The 19449-nt window shown below is 33.2% G+C and overlaps 1 protein-coding gene across 9 annotated transcripts in view; it reads left to right on the top strand.

The window, feature by feature from the left end:
* The window catches only part of GRIA4 (glutamate ionotropic receptor AMPA type subunit 4), a 679480-nt gene that overhangs the window by 654937 nt on the left and 5094 nt on the right, over window positions 1-19449 (top strand). For 3 of the 9 annotated variants that reach the window (XM_070803290.1, XM_070803286.1, XM_070803284.1), the window contains 2 exons: window positions 15547-15661; window positions 17822-17956. In XM_070803290.1, the coding sequence (XP_070659391.1) occupies window positions 15547-15661; window positions 17822-17956 (250 nt within the window). Of the gene's footprint in view, window positions 1-8910; window positions 9026-15546; window positions 15662-17821; window positions 18070-19449 lie in introns of those variants that run through there. The other 6 variants (XR_011570807.1, XM_070803285.1, XM_070803288.1 and 3 more) reach the window with 6 other exon arrangements.

Here is a 19449-nt window from a genome sequence, read left to right as displayed (position 1 = left end):
ACAAACTGCAAGGATCTAGCCTCACAAGTATTTTCTCCTGTTAATCTAATTTTCAAAAAGAGAAAAACTAGTCTCTTTTCCAACAGACCGTGCAGCCAGAGATTTGTGAGACTAGCCCACATGGTAACAAATAATACCTTGTGCTGGCTTTTGTCAGGTGCCCCAGGGTCTCTTAACTGCAGCAGCTTTATAGGGAGTAGTGTTCAGCCAATAAAGTTGAATCCTATCTGTTGGGGAGGAATAAATTTTCCTTTACCCTTATAGGCTCTTCTGGCTATTCTAAAAATTAAATTGACATGAGACAGATTAACAGGAGAAAATCAAACAAAAGTTTAATAACATATATACATGGCAGAGACCCAAAAAAACTTAGTAACTAGCCAAAGTGGCCCAAATCCTCACATTAAATACCATCTTCAGCAAAAGACAAAAAGGGATGTTGTGGGTAAAGGTTTGGAACTTCAAAAGAGAGGAAGGCAATTCACATAGAGATAGAAAAGCAAATGTTTGGGAACCAAATGTTTGCAGGGCCAGGCAGAGACAATGGGATACAAAATAGACCCTGATCTCTAAGAGTTTCCCCCATGATACCTACCTAGCCAATATTCTTTGCAGCTATCCCTGGCGGTAACTCTATTCCTGTAACAGAGGAATACTATCTCAATTCTTAAGGCAGTTAGCAAGAAGATCAAAGTTTCTTCTTGTATCTTTTGTGCCATGATTATTTTCATCTTGAAATAATCCACATGCCGGATATATTTTGCCATGGCAGATTTTGTTTCCATGCAGTTCTCTAAAATTGTGTATCAGTCTGAGTTTTGCATGTTTGTGTATTTTTCCTGAGGAAGTATACATGCTTTCATTGACTTCTAAAAGAAGTCTATGACCAAAGGAGGGCAAAAAATTCTAGTATGCGACCTAAAACTGACAAAAATCAAGAAATCAGGCTGGATAAAATATTTGTAAAGATTACATTTAAAAACCGCAATATTAAAATATAAAATTTTTTGTTGTTTATCACAATCTCTAGCTAGTGTGCTACCTAAACCAGTGGCAGATATCCTCACAAAAAATAATAGTGTTCTTTCTAAGAATCACATTCTTGGGGCCTAGTTCTCAAACAGGAATTAGTCATGCAAATCCCAAAGAACACAATTTAGAGACAATTCTTGGAATCTAGCCCAGTGTTAACTCTATTTGTTCAGTTCTTTTTCATTCAATTGAAATATGAAATACAAACATTTCTATCAGTTCAATTCAGTTGCTCAGCCGTGTCCGACTCTTTGCAACCCCATGAACCGCAGCATGCTAGGCCTCCCTGTCCATCACTTTAACTCCCGGAGTTTACCCAAACTCATGTCCATAGAGTCGGTGATGCCATCCAGCCATCTCATCCTCTGTCGTCCCCTTCCTGCCCCCAATCCCTCCCAGCATCAGTGTCTTTCCCAATGAGTCAACTCTTTGCGTGAGGTGGCCAAAGTATTGAAGTTTAATCTTCAACATCAGTCCTTCCAATGAACACCCAGGACTGATCTCCTTTAGGATGGACTGGTTGGACCTCCTTGTAGTCCAAGGGATTCTCAAGGGTCTTCTCCAACACCACAGTTCAAAATCATCAATTCTTTGGTGCTCAGCTTTCTTCACAGTCTAACTCTAACATCCATACATGACCACTAGAAAAACCATAGCCTTGACTAGACGGACCTTTGTTGGCAAAGTAATGTCTCTGCTTTTGAATATGCTGTCTAGGTTGGTCATAACTTTCCTTCCAAGGAGTAAGCGTCTTTTAATTTCATGGCTGCAATCACCATCTGCAGTGATTTTGGAGCCCAAAAAAATAAAGTCTGACACTGTTTCCCCATCTATTTCCCATGAAGTGATGGGACCAGATGCTATGATCTTTGTTTTCTGAATGTTGAGCTTTAAGCCAACTTTTTCACTCTCCTCTTTCACTTTCATCAAGGGGCTTTTTAGTTCCTCTTCACTTTCTGTCATAAGGGTGGTGTCATCTGCATATCTGAGGTCAGTGATATTTCTCCTGGGAATCTTGATTCCAGCTCGTGCTTCTTCCAGCCCAGCGTTTCTCATGATGTACATTTCTCTATATATAACTTAATTATATATATGTCATCCAGACTCCAAAATAAAAACAAGAAATCCCTCATTACAAAAATGGTTTTCAAATACTCATTATAAATCCTGCTGGGTCTGAATTGTCTTTTCATGTTAAATAATTTTCCCTCTGAATTTTGGTGTTAAATTATTGATCAATAGTGCCATTTTATGCAAGCCTTAACTGTCATCACATAGGCAAACTGGAGTGAAAACTTAATATTTTTTCTAAAAATGTCTGCATATACATATAGAGCAACTTGGCCCAAATTCTTCCTTTGGAAATGAGCGCACAAACCCAATGAAGCAAAAAAAGGCTTGTGCTTATTTACTGGAAGGAATAATTTGAGGGAAAAGTAATGAGAGCACAGCTACAAGTTAAACTGAAAACAGTGGAACATTGATAAATGTTGAGAATTAGCTCGTCTTCCAGGCCTACATAGCAGATAAAGGGTAGAACTGTGAAAACAAATATTTTTCCATAAATCAGATATATTTAGTTGTTTGATAGCCTATTGATTTTTATTCACTTTCTATATTTCTTTGAGTAATAAAATAGTTCTTTTTCTCAAGTAGTTATTAACTGCCTGTATACAAAGTTCTGGAATTTGTTGTAAATTCTCAGTTTTCCTGCTAATTTCCTCTAGCTACCTTTATGTAAGAGTGGGGAGTGAACAGGAGGACATGATTAAACCACAAAAGTCAAATCCTCTGTGACATTTGCTCCTGTCTACCTATTTCATCTTCCATATGGGATGAACTTTCATGTACATAACACTTGTTAAAATACTGAGAATGCAGCCATTTAAATATCAGAATGACTAATCTATACAGAGTTGGCTATTATTTATATTTTATGAAATTAGTATTTTCCTATTGAGTGGCCCTGGAAAAACTTCAGCATATACTTACCTGCTGCACAACAAAATTTAAATCAGATGAGTTTTTCAACCTGCAATTTTAGCATGATTTCAAAAAGAAGGATAGAAAAAGTATGTTGTATGATGGAAGTTTTTTTTTTTTTTAATTGCCTTTTTTAAAACCCCTGAAAAAAGTTTTTTCTTAGAGTTTAATGCTCATTTGTAAAAGAACATAACTTCCAACCATATAATCTTTTTTAAAAACAAAGCTATATATATATAATGGCCCACTTAGCAGGACTCAAGTTTAGTCACAATCACCTTCATTTAATCTGTCCTAAGGGGAAAAATTCACCTTGTCTATGTAGTTTTTGTGAAACAGCAAGGCTTCTCTCTAGGCCACTGAGAGTTCCATTAACCTCCCGCAGATCCTTTCTGTTGGGTAGACTCACACCTCTCTGACAGACCTGCTCCCCTCAAATAAGGTAGAACCGTTGTAGAAGCCAAATGTATCACATGTTCTCCATCCAGCCTTGACTAGAGACACAAAACCAAGTGAGCCAAAGCAAACCATACTGTCAAACAATGAATTCTTTTCTGAGATCCTTAAGAAAAATTTCTAACTTCTAACTTCCTTAATCTTTCTTGATGCAAAATAGAATATATATTTTAATTTGCATGAAACAATTCTAATATGCATATTATAAAATAATTAAGAGAGTAGTTTTATTTGTTCTTTACTAAAGTGTCACTTTTCATTGAAGAAAATTTTGAATGAGTGGGAAAGCACAAAGAACAGTATGCAAGCCAAATCAATCATAATCCTACTACCTACAGATAGCGACTTTCATTAACATCTATACATACAAATAAATAGCATTTAAATAAATATTTAAATTATATATAAAAATATATATGGCACTTATATATATATACACATACATATAAAACTTATATATCTTTTCTAAATTAAGATCACAATGAATATACAATTTGTTTCTTTTATTCACTCAACATTAAGCATTTCCTTTGTCATTAAAATCCTGTAATGATTGTTAAACATTCAGTCATATGGATTATTGGTGCTTATCAGTGCTATCCTTTAGGGAGCTTTCTAAAAACGTATACACGCTGCCAGCATGTCAGAAGATTCTGATACAGCAAGTTAGTCCTGAGCATCTGTATTTGTAATAAATGGTTCTAACATTTAAATCAAGATTGAAAACCACTGTTGTACACTAAATCTGCTTAATTCTCCCTTTCTGTTGGGCATGTAAGTTGCTTTCAATGTTTTGTTATATAAACATGCTATAACATTTATCATATTACTTTGTCAACATCATTGATTTATTTCCTAGGATTGATTCCTCAAAGGGGAATTGTTATTAATAATTTGCAAGGGTAAGAACTGGATTTTTTTGTTTTATAAAACCATATTATTTTCTTTCTATTCTATTTTCAGTGTATTCTAATTTCAGGACAACATTAAATCCTTGGCTATATTAAATATTATCCTTATTTTTAGCTTTTCTAATATGAAGAGCAAAAAATTTGCATTTCTTGGATTCACATTAGTTTAATTCTAAGTAAGAGTAAATCATTTTTATATGATTTGTACTTCTTCCTGCATAAACTATCTACCAATGTCTTTTGCAGATTTTAAAGGATTTTCTAAGGTATTTTACACAATTTCTTGTTGAGTCACATAATACTAAAATTTACTAGGACTATGAAAATACTTTGTAGCATCATTCAGGTAAATATTCTGAATATTGTAACACCTGATATTTAAATTTTATAGAGAATTAAGTATGAAGAGAATACTCAAGTTAAAAGAGTACAGGCCTAAAACTAAGGAGACTTTTTCATGTGCATATAATTAATGAATCCCTCTTTATAAGGATAATAATGCATTAGCAAAATTACATACTTTAGACAAAAAATCCATTAAGCCCATATATTATTGATATCATAGACAATAATGAAGTATTCATCCTACTAAGTAAAATGTAATTGAATTTGCTTTAACTAGACTAAATATAATATTGCTGACTTTATTTTAGAAATTATATATACCGTAAATTTCTTGTGTACAAACAATAACTGTATCTAAAGCTTGTATATCAGTTCCTTATGATAATATTCTCAAATCCAGGAAATCATGAGTACTTTATTAAACAAATCTTTCAAGTTTTCTCTATATGAATGTTAATATCTCACTAACAGAAAAAAATAAACTATAAGAATTGTGGTCTAGAAGTAAATACAATGAGTAAGGCATAAAGTAAGCATAAAAAATATCTAAATCTACAGATTAATAATAAATTACTTATGGGAGGATAGAGAGGAAAATATAAATATCTTAGCCTGAATTAAGCACGCTTTCAACAAGAAAATCTTAATTTGCATTAGATTAATTTATGCAAAATTAATAAATGGAAAAGTTTAAGTCTGTTAGTTCCCATTGTATAGCTTTTGTTTAGTTAACAAAAATGGGTCCCAGAGCCTTGGGCAATGAGAGATAGATTTCATAATCTCAAACTCAATTGAACAACAGTTCAGGAATGAAAACCCTTGAAATTTTTCCAGAGTTCCTGGAATTTGTCTGAGTGAGCATTTTTGTTTCAACCCTGAATTGTGTTCCCCATCATCTCACCACTATGAAAAAGCTATTTGGAGAGGGGTTTTTCTTACCTAGGATTCTGCTAAGTCATAAACGGACTAGGCAAATAAGTATGGTACATAGGCCCTGTTGTAGTCTTATAAACGGTCATGGTCAGCATACCTGGGCTCTCAAATGTGGTTTATATCGCTAGAAAAACAATGTGATCACTTGTTGTTTCTTCCTCTCCTTCCATTTTTAAATGAAAGCAATTTATTTCATTTGTTTATTCTGTAAAAGCTGCATTTAATAGAATGAAGGGAATAATTAATGTAAAAAATAGCCCTCAATATTTTTATTTTTTCTTATCTTCTTGGCAGATCACTATTACAACTTCTCTAATGCTTAACCAAGACAAGAATATTCTCATCATCAATTTTAGTTTGTTGACATAGATTTCAAAATCTATGTCTGAAATGTATGAAGGGAATTTCAAAGCAGTAGTAAAATGTGCTGCAGCAAGGATCTGCTTTCTATGTACTTTATTTTCCTGACTCCTTCTGAGTTCCTTAGGCTTGCTTGTAATTATGTCTTCAGTGTTCCTTTCCCTTTTTACCCGGATAAAAAATGGTTTTTAATCTAATCTAGAAAACTGAGTAAAGTAACTTTAGGTGTGTGCATGCTCAGTTGTGTCCAACTCTTTGTGACCCCAGGGACTATAGACCATCATAAGTAACTTTATGTATATTTTAAAAGTCAGTTGATGATTCTTATTAATAATATGTAAACGTGATGCATTCCATAAGGTAGAGCAGATATTCAAATGGTCCTTACAGATGTGGTGTGTGCTGTATTATAAATAGCAGTCTAAGGAAACAGTTAGACCTAAACTGATTACACAAAGAAATTACATCTTTAGTCAGACAATTACAGAAAATAGCAAGCCTTTTTAAAAGGCAAAGAAATCTTGAAATCCTAAAGTGAAAGTGAAAGTGAAGTCGTGTTCAGCTCTTTGCGGCCCCATGGACTGTATCTTACCAGGCTCCTCTGTCCCTGGGATTCTCCAGGCAAGAGTACTAGAGTGGGTTGCTATTTCCTTCTCCAGGGGATCTTCCTGAACCAGGGATCAACCCCAGGTCTCCTGCATTGTAGGCAGACGCTTTACCATCTGAGCCATCAGAGAAGTCCTCAAAATCCTAAAGATTGACCCTAAATATTAATTACAAAGTGCCTTCATTTATGGAAAGTACATTTTACACGTGATAGTATTAAGTGAATTCTATTGAGGAACCACAAGAAAATGTGGATTAATTGTAAACTGGGCAGTGACTTAACCTACTGGTCAAGAGTGTTATATTGACTAATATAGATATACATACATGCACATATATGGATAGCAGTGTGAAACTGAGCTGTTTTTACATGGCCTATTAGATGTTATTAGAAAGACAATGTCTTAGAATAACTTTGTAGAAAGCTTTATTCCAAACAATTTTCTCAACATAAACCTTGTTTTCCTTATCCATTTTTTAATTTTGCTTTTTTGTTTTCTATTGTGCTGTGAAACTGTTTTTGGATATGGCTAATAACCCTGTTAAATAACCCTCTCATGAAATGATTATAGTTTTATCAAAGGAGTGGTCTAAACCAACATATAAAATAATTGGGATAGCACTTTACTGAAAAAGAATCTGATAGAAATGTTTAAGACTAAAATAAAATGGATTATAAAAACAATTTTCTCCAAAATAGAAAACTTTTGTTAGTTTCAGTTCACTGAAAGACAAATTTAGTTTCTTTGGAAAGTAAAATTAAACAATTCTTTTCTCCTAACAGTATTTTTTTAAAAATAGATGTCTCTAGCCACACTGAGTTTTCATTTATTCCTACATTTCAGCCTGGTCCTTTTGCTGATTAAACTGATAACTTTTCACCTCAGGAAGTATATTACTTATTTTACACTACTAGCGTGGGACTTACTTCGGAGTGTGGGAACAGCTAACTATTTCATTAGCATTTAGTAAATGGCAATCTAACTCTTAGAAAGTGTCCATCCTCTCAAAGTATGTGGTTTATTCATGGGAAATATTTACTCTCCAAGTGGATCAGACCATTACAACACTAGAAAAGGGACATAATTTACCTGAAATATTACAAACACATTTTAAGAAAATAAATATTTTAATAGGCTGATTTGTGGTTAAACAAACAATGCATTTTATTAATCAACTAAATGATATTTAACTTGCAAATCAATGTTCAAATGCTATCCATTAACATGAGGTTGTTTTTATTTTATTATTAATTATTAAGTATAATAATAAATTGAGTATTAAATATAATTAATTTGTCATTAATCAATCACCAAACTGGGCAATTATCAAATAGAATGGCCCAAACTGAACTCAAAGTCGCTCAGTATATAAGCCACTCACTAGATTTAACAGTCATTTCATTAAATGCTGGGAAAACTTGTTTAAACAGTTGATGGTTCAATTAAAACCCATACCTTGAAAGCAAGAAAGAAACCAAGTACATGGGAAGCAAAATCCATGACACATCTTTTTAATCCTCTTAGAAAATAATTAGAATATGCCACCATTATCCCCTATAGAGATACACATGGAAGAAATCTAATCTAGTGTTTGTTTGCCCATATCACATGCAGCATATTTTCCTGGGGTTTAATTATATAATTTAAACAATCAAGTTGGATGTATGATCCTGTTTTCTAAATAGCAGCTAGTGACTTTAAAAATCAACACAGAATTCAAATATAAATTCCCTGAGAGCTGCTACTACCTTTCTTTTGACCATCCTATGACTTCCAGACCAGAAAACTGAACCAATACAAATAATAAAAGGAATAATAATTAAGCCATACTCTTTGTTAGGAAGTCAGTACACAAAAATTAGTTGCAGATTTGTTGATTTGTTTGTGCAATTATATTTTTCCTTCTGGGAATGTATTTTCATTTTTTTCCTATTGGTCATTGACATTCTAGAAGCAAGGGAATTCAAGACAAAATTCTTTCTCAATTACTAGTAAATTCAAGTTTATTACTGTTTTGCAAACAAGAAAATTCATGTAATTGCTTGATGTTGATGTCAGTTACTTGATAATAAATGAACTGTGAAAGTGAATAGCACCAGATATCATAGGTTTAATATACTTTGAAGGAAATTACAATTGCCTGGTAGAAGGGGCTGCAGGATGACAAAATGAGAGGTTTATTTAGCATCTGGGAGAAGCTTATAAAAGAGCTTAAACCCTCATTCCTTCTAACATCTTAACAGCTGTGCAGTTTCTTACAAGATATGTTTTATCGTTTCAAGAAATGCTGTTAACCTCGCAGTTTTAAAACTGAATGAACAAGGCCTCTTGGACAAATTGAAAAACAAATGGTGGTACGACAAAGGAGAATGTGGCAGCGGGGGAGGTGACTCCAAGGTTAGCCTCAATGTCACCAAGAGCGGGTAACAGTGTGTGAAGTAATAGGTGCATCTGCTAGGAGACGCAATTCAGACCTGTGAATACCATGGGAATCGCCAAATTCCTTCACAAACTTAAGTATGCAATTACTGTCAAAGCAAAAATATTTGCAAATAATATCAATTTGGGGACACACTAACAAACCTAACTAAAACTGTCACTTAAATCTCCGGTTTGGAAGAAGTTACAGATCAGACATAGTCCTAGGAACCTTGGTGTGAGAAAGCAGGCTTTTGAAAGTGATGAGGAGAGAGAACAGAAAGGGTCAGTCTGTCTTGTTTTCTTCACCAGAGCTGCCACAAAATATTTTTGAATAATAGCAATAGTCTAGCCTCACCTAGACCAGGTACCTTCCAGAAAGACATTTCTCCACGTAAAACTGTCAGGCTTCCATTAAATAGCAAATTACATAACAAATCAAAAGAAATTATGAACTATACGCTTCTGCCTTCCATAAATGAATCAAACTAAAGAAAGATCGGATTATAAAAACAAGACCAACTCAGCTTTATCTTTACTGCATCCATGTCATATTTCCAGCTTCATAAAATAATGTTTTATTTTTATTTCTAAGCAGTGTCTTTTAAAAAAAGGTATACAGTTAGCAGAAATTATTAACCAGTGTTTCAGAACTCTTCTTCACTGTAGATAGACTTAAAGCAATCTAGAGATGGGAATATTCTGACTGAATTTCTTTCCTTACATATCTTCAATCGGTATGTAAGAACACTGAAATTTTAAAATATACATTCTTGCCTTTCTTTTAAATTCTAGAGTACTGCCCAAAACAAGAAACCCTGCTCTTCTTCAGGTTCTTCAGTGGGCTAAAAATTCTCTCACTTGGCTGGCCACCAAGCCCAAAGAATGATGCTCTATTTAAAAGGAGTATCTGTCTATTTTACATATGATAATGTAAAACCATCACAAAATTTTAAAATAATTATCCTCCAATTAAAATAATTATTTTTTTAGAAAAGGAGTATCAGTCAAGGAAACTGCTAACCTCACCCTCTTTCAATGCTGATAACTTCCCCCTTGATCCTGATCTGAAAAGTCTTTCAAATTCATCTCCCTTGTGCATCCTGCCAGCCCTGTTGCAGGAAGAGAAAGAATAAACTTTGCCAGATGATTATTTTGGCAATAGAAGGAGGCAGGAAAGAAGACAAAAAAACAAAATGGTGTGGACACAATTCTCATCATTCATCGACTATCCTAAGGGAGAATATGAGCCCCCTAGAGAGTCATCAGGGTTCTTCTGAGATGATTCGCCTTTAAGCTACCTCCATTCAAGACACCAACTGTTTGTTTTCTTTAGGAGTGTTAACTCTTTTGTATTTTGGTGCCCCAGCTTGCCTAGAACATTCCGGTCATTCTCATAAAATATATACATAACATATATACACACATAAACAGAAAATTACTCATTTACAATAATAACCTACTCCTCTATGCAAATTAGAAATGTAAGAAAATATACTCTAATAGAACCAGAGAAAACAAAATTGAAGATATTCTATTCAGTTTGAAAAAGAAATTGTTTGCAAATTTATATTTTTGTCACAAATATAAACAAAGTATAACATTGCTTAACAGACAAAGTTTTCCATAAAAGTAAATAATGAATTCCTGTTTTAGTGTACATTAAAAACTCGTTCCACAGAAAAATAAGCAAACAGAAGCAGAAATGTATACATAATGGAAAAAAATCTATGTAACAAAAGTCATTTTAATTTATTTAAATAAGGGATTGGACAGCTCAGTTGAATTTAATCTAGTTGCATCCAAAACATTGTTTGGTACATAATGGACACCAAGTAAATATTTGTCATCTAAAGAAATAAATACGAAGCCAACCTTGTAGTTTTCAAAAATCAAACTGCTTGCCCCTGTTACTTTCACCAAACATAAACTCTAAGATAATATTCTAAAATTTTATTTAGATATAAATTTAAGATATGAAAATATTATTTCGTATCCTAATAAGTCATTTTCTGAAATGCTATAAAATTAGCATAAAATGCATGTTATTATGTTCTATTTTCCCTCAAGAATTTTGATTTCATACTACAAAAAAAATTTTAGTAGGTTGTATACTGATATAATATTTGTCACCAATAGAATGGGTAATAATAATACTACCCTCAGGAGATGGTGAGGGACAGGGAGGCCTGGCATGCTGCAGTCCATGGGGTCACAAAGACTCGAACACAACTGGGTAACTGAACAACAATAATTCTGCATCTATTTTAAAAGATGATATTTTAATTGGCCTGACCTAACTTAGAATCAAAGTAGACTACCAGGAGGCAGTTGCTGCTTTTTAATTTTTGTTCTGTACCTTCTTCGGGTGACTGATTTTCTTTTTGAACTTACCTCACCCCTTCCATTTGGCCTGATCTTTATTGAAAAAGGTAAAAGGAGGAAAAATACTGAATTGGAAGATGATGCTGGCTTGTGGGCTTTGATAAGTATAAAGCCAAAGCAGAAGAGAAAATTAAATGCTGCCAGTTTATCTACAATGCACATTGTGTACAGTGCACATTCAGAGATCTCATCACAAGTATACAACTCTCTGATGTGATCTGATTTTGAGATATACAGTCTTAGTAGGAAAAACTTACCTTTCCTAACAGTGACTCATCTGGTGAAGGGGGAAAAGCATGGGAAGCTGTACCACACATGAATAGGTTCCAAGGAGGAGCCAATCGATCCACCTGTTATTTACAGGACTGTAACAAGGAAAGGTATCTCCAGACTTTCACACAGTGGCATAATAGTAAAGTTGTGTTTTACCTGGGCCATGCACCAGTATTTGTGGGTAAAAAAAAAAAAAAATTATGTACTATTCTTTCCATCAAGGAGCTTATGATTTAATATAATCAACAACTAAATTATTTAGAGTCACAGTGACAGCTTCCATTTTCAGCCCATGGCTACAAAATAATCAGCTCAACTGATAGCCATTCCCAGAACATGACCAAAGTATCCCTCAACCAGAGGTTCCACAAAAGAAATAAGGAAAAAAGTCTGATATGTAAAATGAAATAAAGTGGAAAGGCATGATTTGGGAGAGGATGAATTTGTTTGTTTGAAAAATTACTCATTTGAATGTTATTGTGCTGTGACCATTTTTATGATCATAAAAAAACCATACTCATTTTTGTGAATAACAGAAATTCCCTAATTGACAATGAACCAAATTATAAGTTTCATTGCAGTGTCTAAAACTCATATCCCCTTTGATTAATCTGATATGATTTAGTCTGAGCACAAACCATACACAGAATTTTATCCCTATTTCTGTGTCAATTGTTTAAACCAGGTTCTAATAGGAAATTTTGGCAATGTTTATAAACATTAATGACCCATAATGCTAATACTACCTACAAAATTATTGATTTTTTGCTTGTTTTATACTTTATTCTCCTCATATATATATAACATACATATATAAAAAATAGGCATACTCATAGATATAGATATTTATATTAAAGCCATTTTGTAAATGTGATTACCAAATAATGAGTTATTTAGGAGTATAGTAAATCCCATAATATCCAGTTTTTAATTTGACACTTTAAAGAATACAGCCTGACTTTAAAATATGTTATACTTGCAAATGGCCTTATCCACAGCCATGGAAACAAATGCAATAAAAAGGAAATTATTATGGAAAACATGCATTCATAAGCAGGAAAAAATGTATTAAACAAAGATCAGTCAGGAAAGCTAACCCTTAGAGAAGGATTTTCCTAGTAATGAATTCCTTGCTCAGTGTCTGACATTCCACCACTTGACCATTAAGTTTGGTTATTGAAAAATGTCTTATACTCAAAATTCTAATCTAATTTTATCCTCTAAAACCAGACTACTGGAGTGAATAGCAGAAAGGACAAAGAGGCAAGGGAAAAATGAAGCAGGTAGGAGAAATGATACCTTAGGAAGGGAGAGAGGTAAGTCAAAGGCAGTCTTCATTTAATCCACAGTTTTGCATTTAGCTGTCCCTTCTATAAGAAACTTTAAGGAAACTGCTTTCAGTTTCCTTCTCTTTTCAGCATTAAATCTTCCTCTTCCCATCACAGCCCATTCAAGAAGTGCAATGTGGGCTAATATAATGTACTCTTTGCGTGCTCAGTCACTTAAGTCATGTCTGACTCCTTGTGCCCCCAAGGACTGTAGCCTGCCAGGCTCCTTTGTCCATGGGATTTTCCAGGCAAGAACACTGGAATGGGTTGCCATTTCCTATTCCAATAGTGTACTCTGTACATGTGTTAAAAAGGCTTTAGTGGGCTAGCTTGATGACCAAAAAACCCTTAGTGTCAGTTTTAAAAAGTGCTTGTCCTGGATTCAAAATAATTCAAATGCAATGATTTTACAGAGCACCTAGCCTGAGTCAGATACCCTTGTAAATATTTTACGAAGATGAATGATATACGTCTTCTATTCTCTAAGCTCACAGTTCACCAACCAACACGCAGGTGTGGTTTTATAACAATCACTTAATATATAGAAGCGGTAGATGTATGTGGAGGTGGGGAGGTTATAGATAGTAAAATCTAGATTAACTGGGGCTAACCAAGGACTCCAGTTATCCAAAATCCTCACCTCACCCCACCCCCAAACTCAGTTTTTAGTACAAAGTTTTAAATCATGCTAACGTTAGATTTTAATCCAAAAAATAATATAATATTCTAGAAATGTGGCAATTGCATATTTTTAAATTGGAAAATAAACCTTGTAAGATCTTATAACATTGATACAAAAATTAAATTGAATTCAAAAACCATATAACTGAAAAGAAAAACATACTTTAGAAACTTTTTTCAGAACCAACAATACCTTAAAAAAGTGAATTTTAGTTTAACTGTTAATCAGAAAGCTCAATAAACCATAAATTCCTATTTCTTGAGTCTTCTGTTGTTAATATTTTTAATTACGCAGGCTATGAAAGTAGACCATTACAAACCCTGATTCAGCTCCTTCCTAGATGTGCCTAGATAAGTTAACCTTTCTGTGTTTTGATTTCCTCATTTGTAAAATACAGGTGATAATAGCAACTAAACATGTAAAATACTTTTAATAGTCCCTTGGTACATAGTAAGTGCTCAGTAAGTGTTAGGAACCATCATCAGCATCATTATTAGTGCATTACCTAGTTTTGTAGATAGGTTTGTGGAATTAATTCCCTTGTAACCAAATAGATACATACTGTGTTTCTCCAAATGGATTCAACATTTCCTAGAAGTGAGGCATTAGGTGATACAGGCAGACAAAATGATTGTGGCAGCCTTAAAAATGTCAAGAGGAATGCAAGCAGTCTCTCTTTGAATGTTTGTAAAAAGCAAAAAGAAATGAAAACCAAACAACCACAAAAAACAGAATAATAATATCTGTTGTTATAATAACAACAGAAGGTCCTACGTGTTACTGCTTGCCATCCATCTCCTTAGCCTTTATTCTACACACAGAGGCTAACATGGGAATGAAAGAAGAATTCTTAGACTCCTTAGAACACTGATACTGACTGACCAGTGAACATTTCCTCTCTGAGACTCCTTGTATAATATTTAGTATTGAAGGACTCAAAGACAATAGAAAAAAGAAAAGGAATTTTATCGTATGAAGAGTCTATTTATAAAATCTTGGTTATTCCTAATCTATCATATATTTGTTGGTAAGAATTTATAGAATATAAAATAGTCACTGCACTTCAGAATATATTCATATGGTAGATTTAAGATAGATGAAAATTATTTCTGGTGATATTTAAGTTAAATACTGCAATTCAGAAGCAAAGTATCAGCATTGGCTTACACTTTAAAATAATGATTTACATACTTGTCTTATAAGAACTTTCCTCTGTATAAGGTGGCTCTGTGTCAGTAACACTTGAATCAGAATCACCCTCATCTTTAAATTAGGTCTTGGATGAGCATGGCAGAGGTCAGTGGTCTTCTACAGAAAGAAAATTTTAAATATTAAATGTTTCTTATGCAGAAGTTCAATCTTTTATCTGTTTTGCCAATCATTCCACTTTAGCATACTTTTAAAGCATAAAGCAAAATTCCACTAGCTGAATAATGATGCCTGCAAGAAACCAGTTCTATCTAGCTTCTATTTTTTTAAGTCTGTCAACCTATAGCCACTTTTGAAGAGAGATTCTAGATTTTGAATGACTCTACATTTATGGTGGGAAAATTGAAAATGCTGAAGAAACTCAATCCAGGCTAATAGTTTTGGATTCACAGTAATTGCATACATTTTATTTAAAAATCCTCCCTAGCAGTATGTGCCTGTTACCTAAAGCGATGGAGCAGGCCCCAGTTTTATGTCTGATTCGAAACCTGGGCCTACAGCACAAGACATAACACCTACTGTGGCCTCTGCTCTGTCACTTTGCCATGCGATTCTAATGTAGTTTTACTTGAATAACATAAAATAACATATATAATGTTATTTATGTTATTTTCCACGTGAAGAACTCCTGTAAACCTTGCCGTTTTGAAACTCAGTGAGGCAGGCGTCTTAGACAAGCTGAAAAACAAATGGTGGTACGATAAAGGTGAATGTGGACCCAAGGACTCTGGAAGCAAGGTCAGTCACTGCAGTTCGGGGCCTCCTCTTGTGTTCACAAATCAGTAAATGGGAGCAATTGTCAAGAGTATATGGAAACAGTAAAAACTAAATGTTTCTCTATACCTATCTAAACTAGAAACTAATGCAATGATTTAAGCCACAGGGATTATCTTTTCAGAAAATTGCAAACTGCTCCCCAATATTAAGGCTTTTAAATAAACTTAAATTTACTGTAAAAATATATAAAAAAATAAAAGTCCTATATTATTCTCAAATATACGTACCACTAATAACAGTAGTGCTTTCAGGTTTGATTTTTGTTTATTTGTTTTGGAGGCAAAGAACATCAAATCTATTATTTCAAGAACTGATGTATTCTCAAAACAGGAAATCGGAAATTGGTCAGTAGTCTTCTACAGAAAGAAAATTTTAAATATTAAATGTTTCTTATTCAGAAGTTCAGTCTTTTGTCTGTTTTGCCAATCATTCCACTTTAGTTTGAAGATGATCTGTTATATTTTCGTTCTGACAGATAAACAGAGTAAAATTTTCCAATTCTGTTCTATCAAAGTTATTTTAATAAATCAATGTTTATGAATAATATCCTCAACTTCTAAGATTTCATTCATGCAGAGATCTTATATCAATTATTTTTAGAACAATACAGGAACTTATAAGTCTGATTCTGTTGAGTACAAATGAAAATAGTGTTACAGTTATGTTTTCATTTAAAGAACAAACTGTGGCAGTTTATCAGTGAATCTAAATACCTGCATAAATTAATAGGACATAGTGCTTAAAAGCCATGGTTGAGGATTTTTGAAATATTTTTTCTATATCTTCTTTTAGAAAGAAAAAATCTATTAGCTATCCTACGACATTAAATAAGTGAATTACATATATAGGAAAACTTCAATTAATTTAAGAAAGAGATAAAGTAATATTAACTGATCTCTTTTCAAGCATCTCCCTCTGTTTTAATCACTTTTGTCTGCCTTTGAACCAGAGTGGAATGAGACTAGCTTGGCCAAATAATGAAAAAAGCTATTTCAAACCCTTATGTAAAGTCAGAAAAGCACAAGTACTTAATTTTTAAAATGAAGTTATCCTAAATTTTTGCTGTAATCAGTTGATATCATAGCTTAGTAGATATAGTGTACATAATACTTAAGTTAAACATTCTCTAATAAAATTAATTAAGTTGCACAAGACACACAACTGAGAAGATGATGGCCTCAGGGCATTCTTCAGGTAGTCAACCTAAAATACCTACTCAATTTTATATAATATATATTTACAATTTATGAAAGATATGAATTATTGTTATAATTTTAATATCTTCCAATAATATGCTTGACTATTTCTGAATTTATTATAAAATAATATGTATATGAAAGCTCTGGAGAATATATGTCTAAAATATTAACTGATTAAGCATATTAAAGTGAAATAGAGTCATATTTTAAAATCAATAAAAATAGTTTTAACTCTGTCCACAAATGACTTATTTTTCAATTGATCATGGAAAAATTTGTATATTTCTTTAAAGATACCAATGTGCTGCATAAATAGTATATAGTATGTTAAAGTGCCATTTTCCAGCAGATTTCCCAAACAAATGTGACTAAAGGAACAAATAACGAGTACCTACACTGTTTGCATATATTCACTGAATTCATGATAAACAAGATGTGAAACTACTAGCTTAAAGTCCCTTACTTCTTTAAGTAGGAAGCATGAAGTTACCTTTATTAAAAAAAAAAATCAAACATTAAAAATGTTTTAATGGAAGGAAAGGGAAAACAGTTTCCCTTCTCATGTAATTGGGTTTTAAGCATGTCATTTTCAAACTTAACAATAATAAGCCCACTTCTGCTACCCTATGCTTATATATGGTTAAGTATAGTGCTCTTCTTTATACAGTTAACAGTGATAAAATGTTACAGATTTTATTGAATGTAATTATACACAATTTATTGTTTATCATCATAATTTCATTTCTCTCAAGATCTATAAGCTTTATGTTTAAATTCATAGTGTTACATTAGTGACTTAATACATGTTAAATAATTTCAGGTTAAATTACATTGACTTTAATTAGCTGTTTGGATTTCCTGTGTTCTTTCACCTTCTGGATGTGACTTCCCACAGTTAACTGAGATGTCTTTATCCCCCCAGGACAAGACGAGTGCCTTGAGCCTGAGCAACGTAGCAGGCGTCTTCTACATTCTGGTTGGCGGCTTGGGCTTGGCAATGCTGGTGGCTTTGATAGAGTTCTGTTACAAGTCCAGGGCAGAAGCGAAGAGAATGAAGGTGGCAAAGAGTGCACAGACTTTTAACCCAACTTCCTCGCAGAATACCCAGAATTTAGCAACCTATAGAGAAGGTTACAACGTATATGGAACCGAAAGTATTAAAATTTAGGGGTAGGACGTAGGGCCACTACAGTGAGTGGGTGATGCATTCTGTAAATGGAGTGTTGTGACCTGTCTGTCCAGTGATGGTACTGCTTGCTTCTAATTTAGAGCTTTATATTTTTGAAAACTTCAGTGCACAGTGGTTCAGTTTTCTTTGGCTGCAGATGTACTGTTCAAAACTTTATGTTACCAATAGATATCTGCATTGAAAGGGTTTGAAAGACAAAAGTAAACCTCCAGAATTGCTCTCTAAAATGATTTAAATAATTTCGATGTTTGGCAAAACCAATACAATATTGTAAAGTTTAAAAATAAAATAAAATTAAAAAAAAATAAAAATAAAGTCAAAAAAATAAATAAAATAAAATGATTTAAATAGTATATTGTATCTGAAAATTGGGAGAAATTTGAAATTAGATCTGAATTTTCTTGTACACAGAACAGGCTTGTCTTCTCTGGAACAATCTAATCCTAACAAAATAAGCATAAAATTTTTTCAAATTATCAAAGCCTAGACAGTTGCCTCTTTTGATAAGGATGTGTTGTTTTCTGAGAAAATACATGTAAAATCTCCAGGGCACATAGTAAACACTCGGTGAGTTTTAGCTCCTCTTCTGGTTTCTTTTATATTAGCCATCTTTCTATATTTTTAGAGGGAAACCCCGATGTTTGTTCATCTGGCAGTAGTCCTTGAACCAGACCTTTAGGCAGGAGTGACCATCAGAATATTGACTACAATTCACATTTATTAGATGAAATTCAACATTCATTTTTACAACATGACTAAAAGGTGAATAAACATTTTAGGCAATTTTTTCATCAAAAATGTCAGCAATATATTTTCTTTAGGAGAGACACAGTAAAAGTAAAACTTGCAATGAGTTTTTATTGACTTTTGTTTTCATTTCAACTGCTTTTGAGTGAGCCAGATCAGTCTCACTTACATCTTCTCACCACGTGACAATAAAAAAATTATAAGCATTCAGTGAAACACAGGATGAAGTTCATTTTTTAAGACTCTAAATGTCCAGTGCTTTTTCCCTTTGATGATACAAAATGAATTTAAAATAAGATCTGGAAGCATTTGTTGTTGCTTTTCTTAAAATCAGGCCTCTAAAACCCATTTTCTGAAATTGTATATAAGAGCCATTCTGATTACAATGATAAATGAAAATTTGAACCCACAAGAGACATTTAGTGCCTGAGGTATCCTAGAGTCAAACCCAATAGAATTTTTCTAAGAATAAGATGTATACCTGAAGTTATGCCAGATAAATGTGCCCAATTTTTATATTTATTTATTTTAAAAAAGCTATTGAGAGAGTTCCCTGGTAGCCTGGTGCCTAGTGGTTAAGAGTCCAGGCTTTCACAGTGGTGGCCCAGCCAGGT

This window comes from Bos indicus, chromosome 15 (genome assembly GCF_029378745.1).
Source record: "Bos indicus isolate NIAB-ARS_2022 breed Sahiwal x Tharparkar chromosome 15, NIAB-ARS_B.indTharparkar_mat_pri_1.0, whole genome shotgun sequence".
Classification (NCBI taxonomy): domain Eukaryota; kingdom Metazoa; phylum Chordata; class Mammalia; order Artiodactyla; family Bovidae; genus Bos; species Bos indicus.
This window is presented reverse-complemented; position numbering and strand designations above follow the sequence as displayed.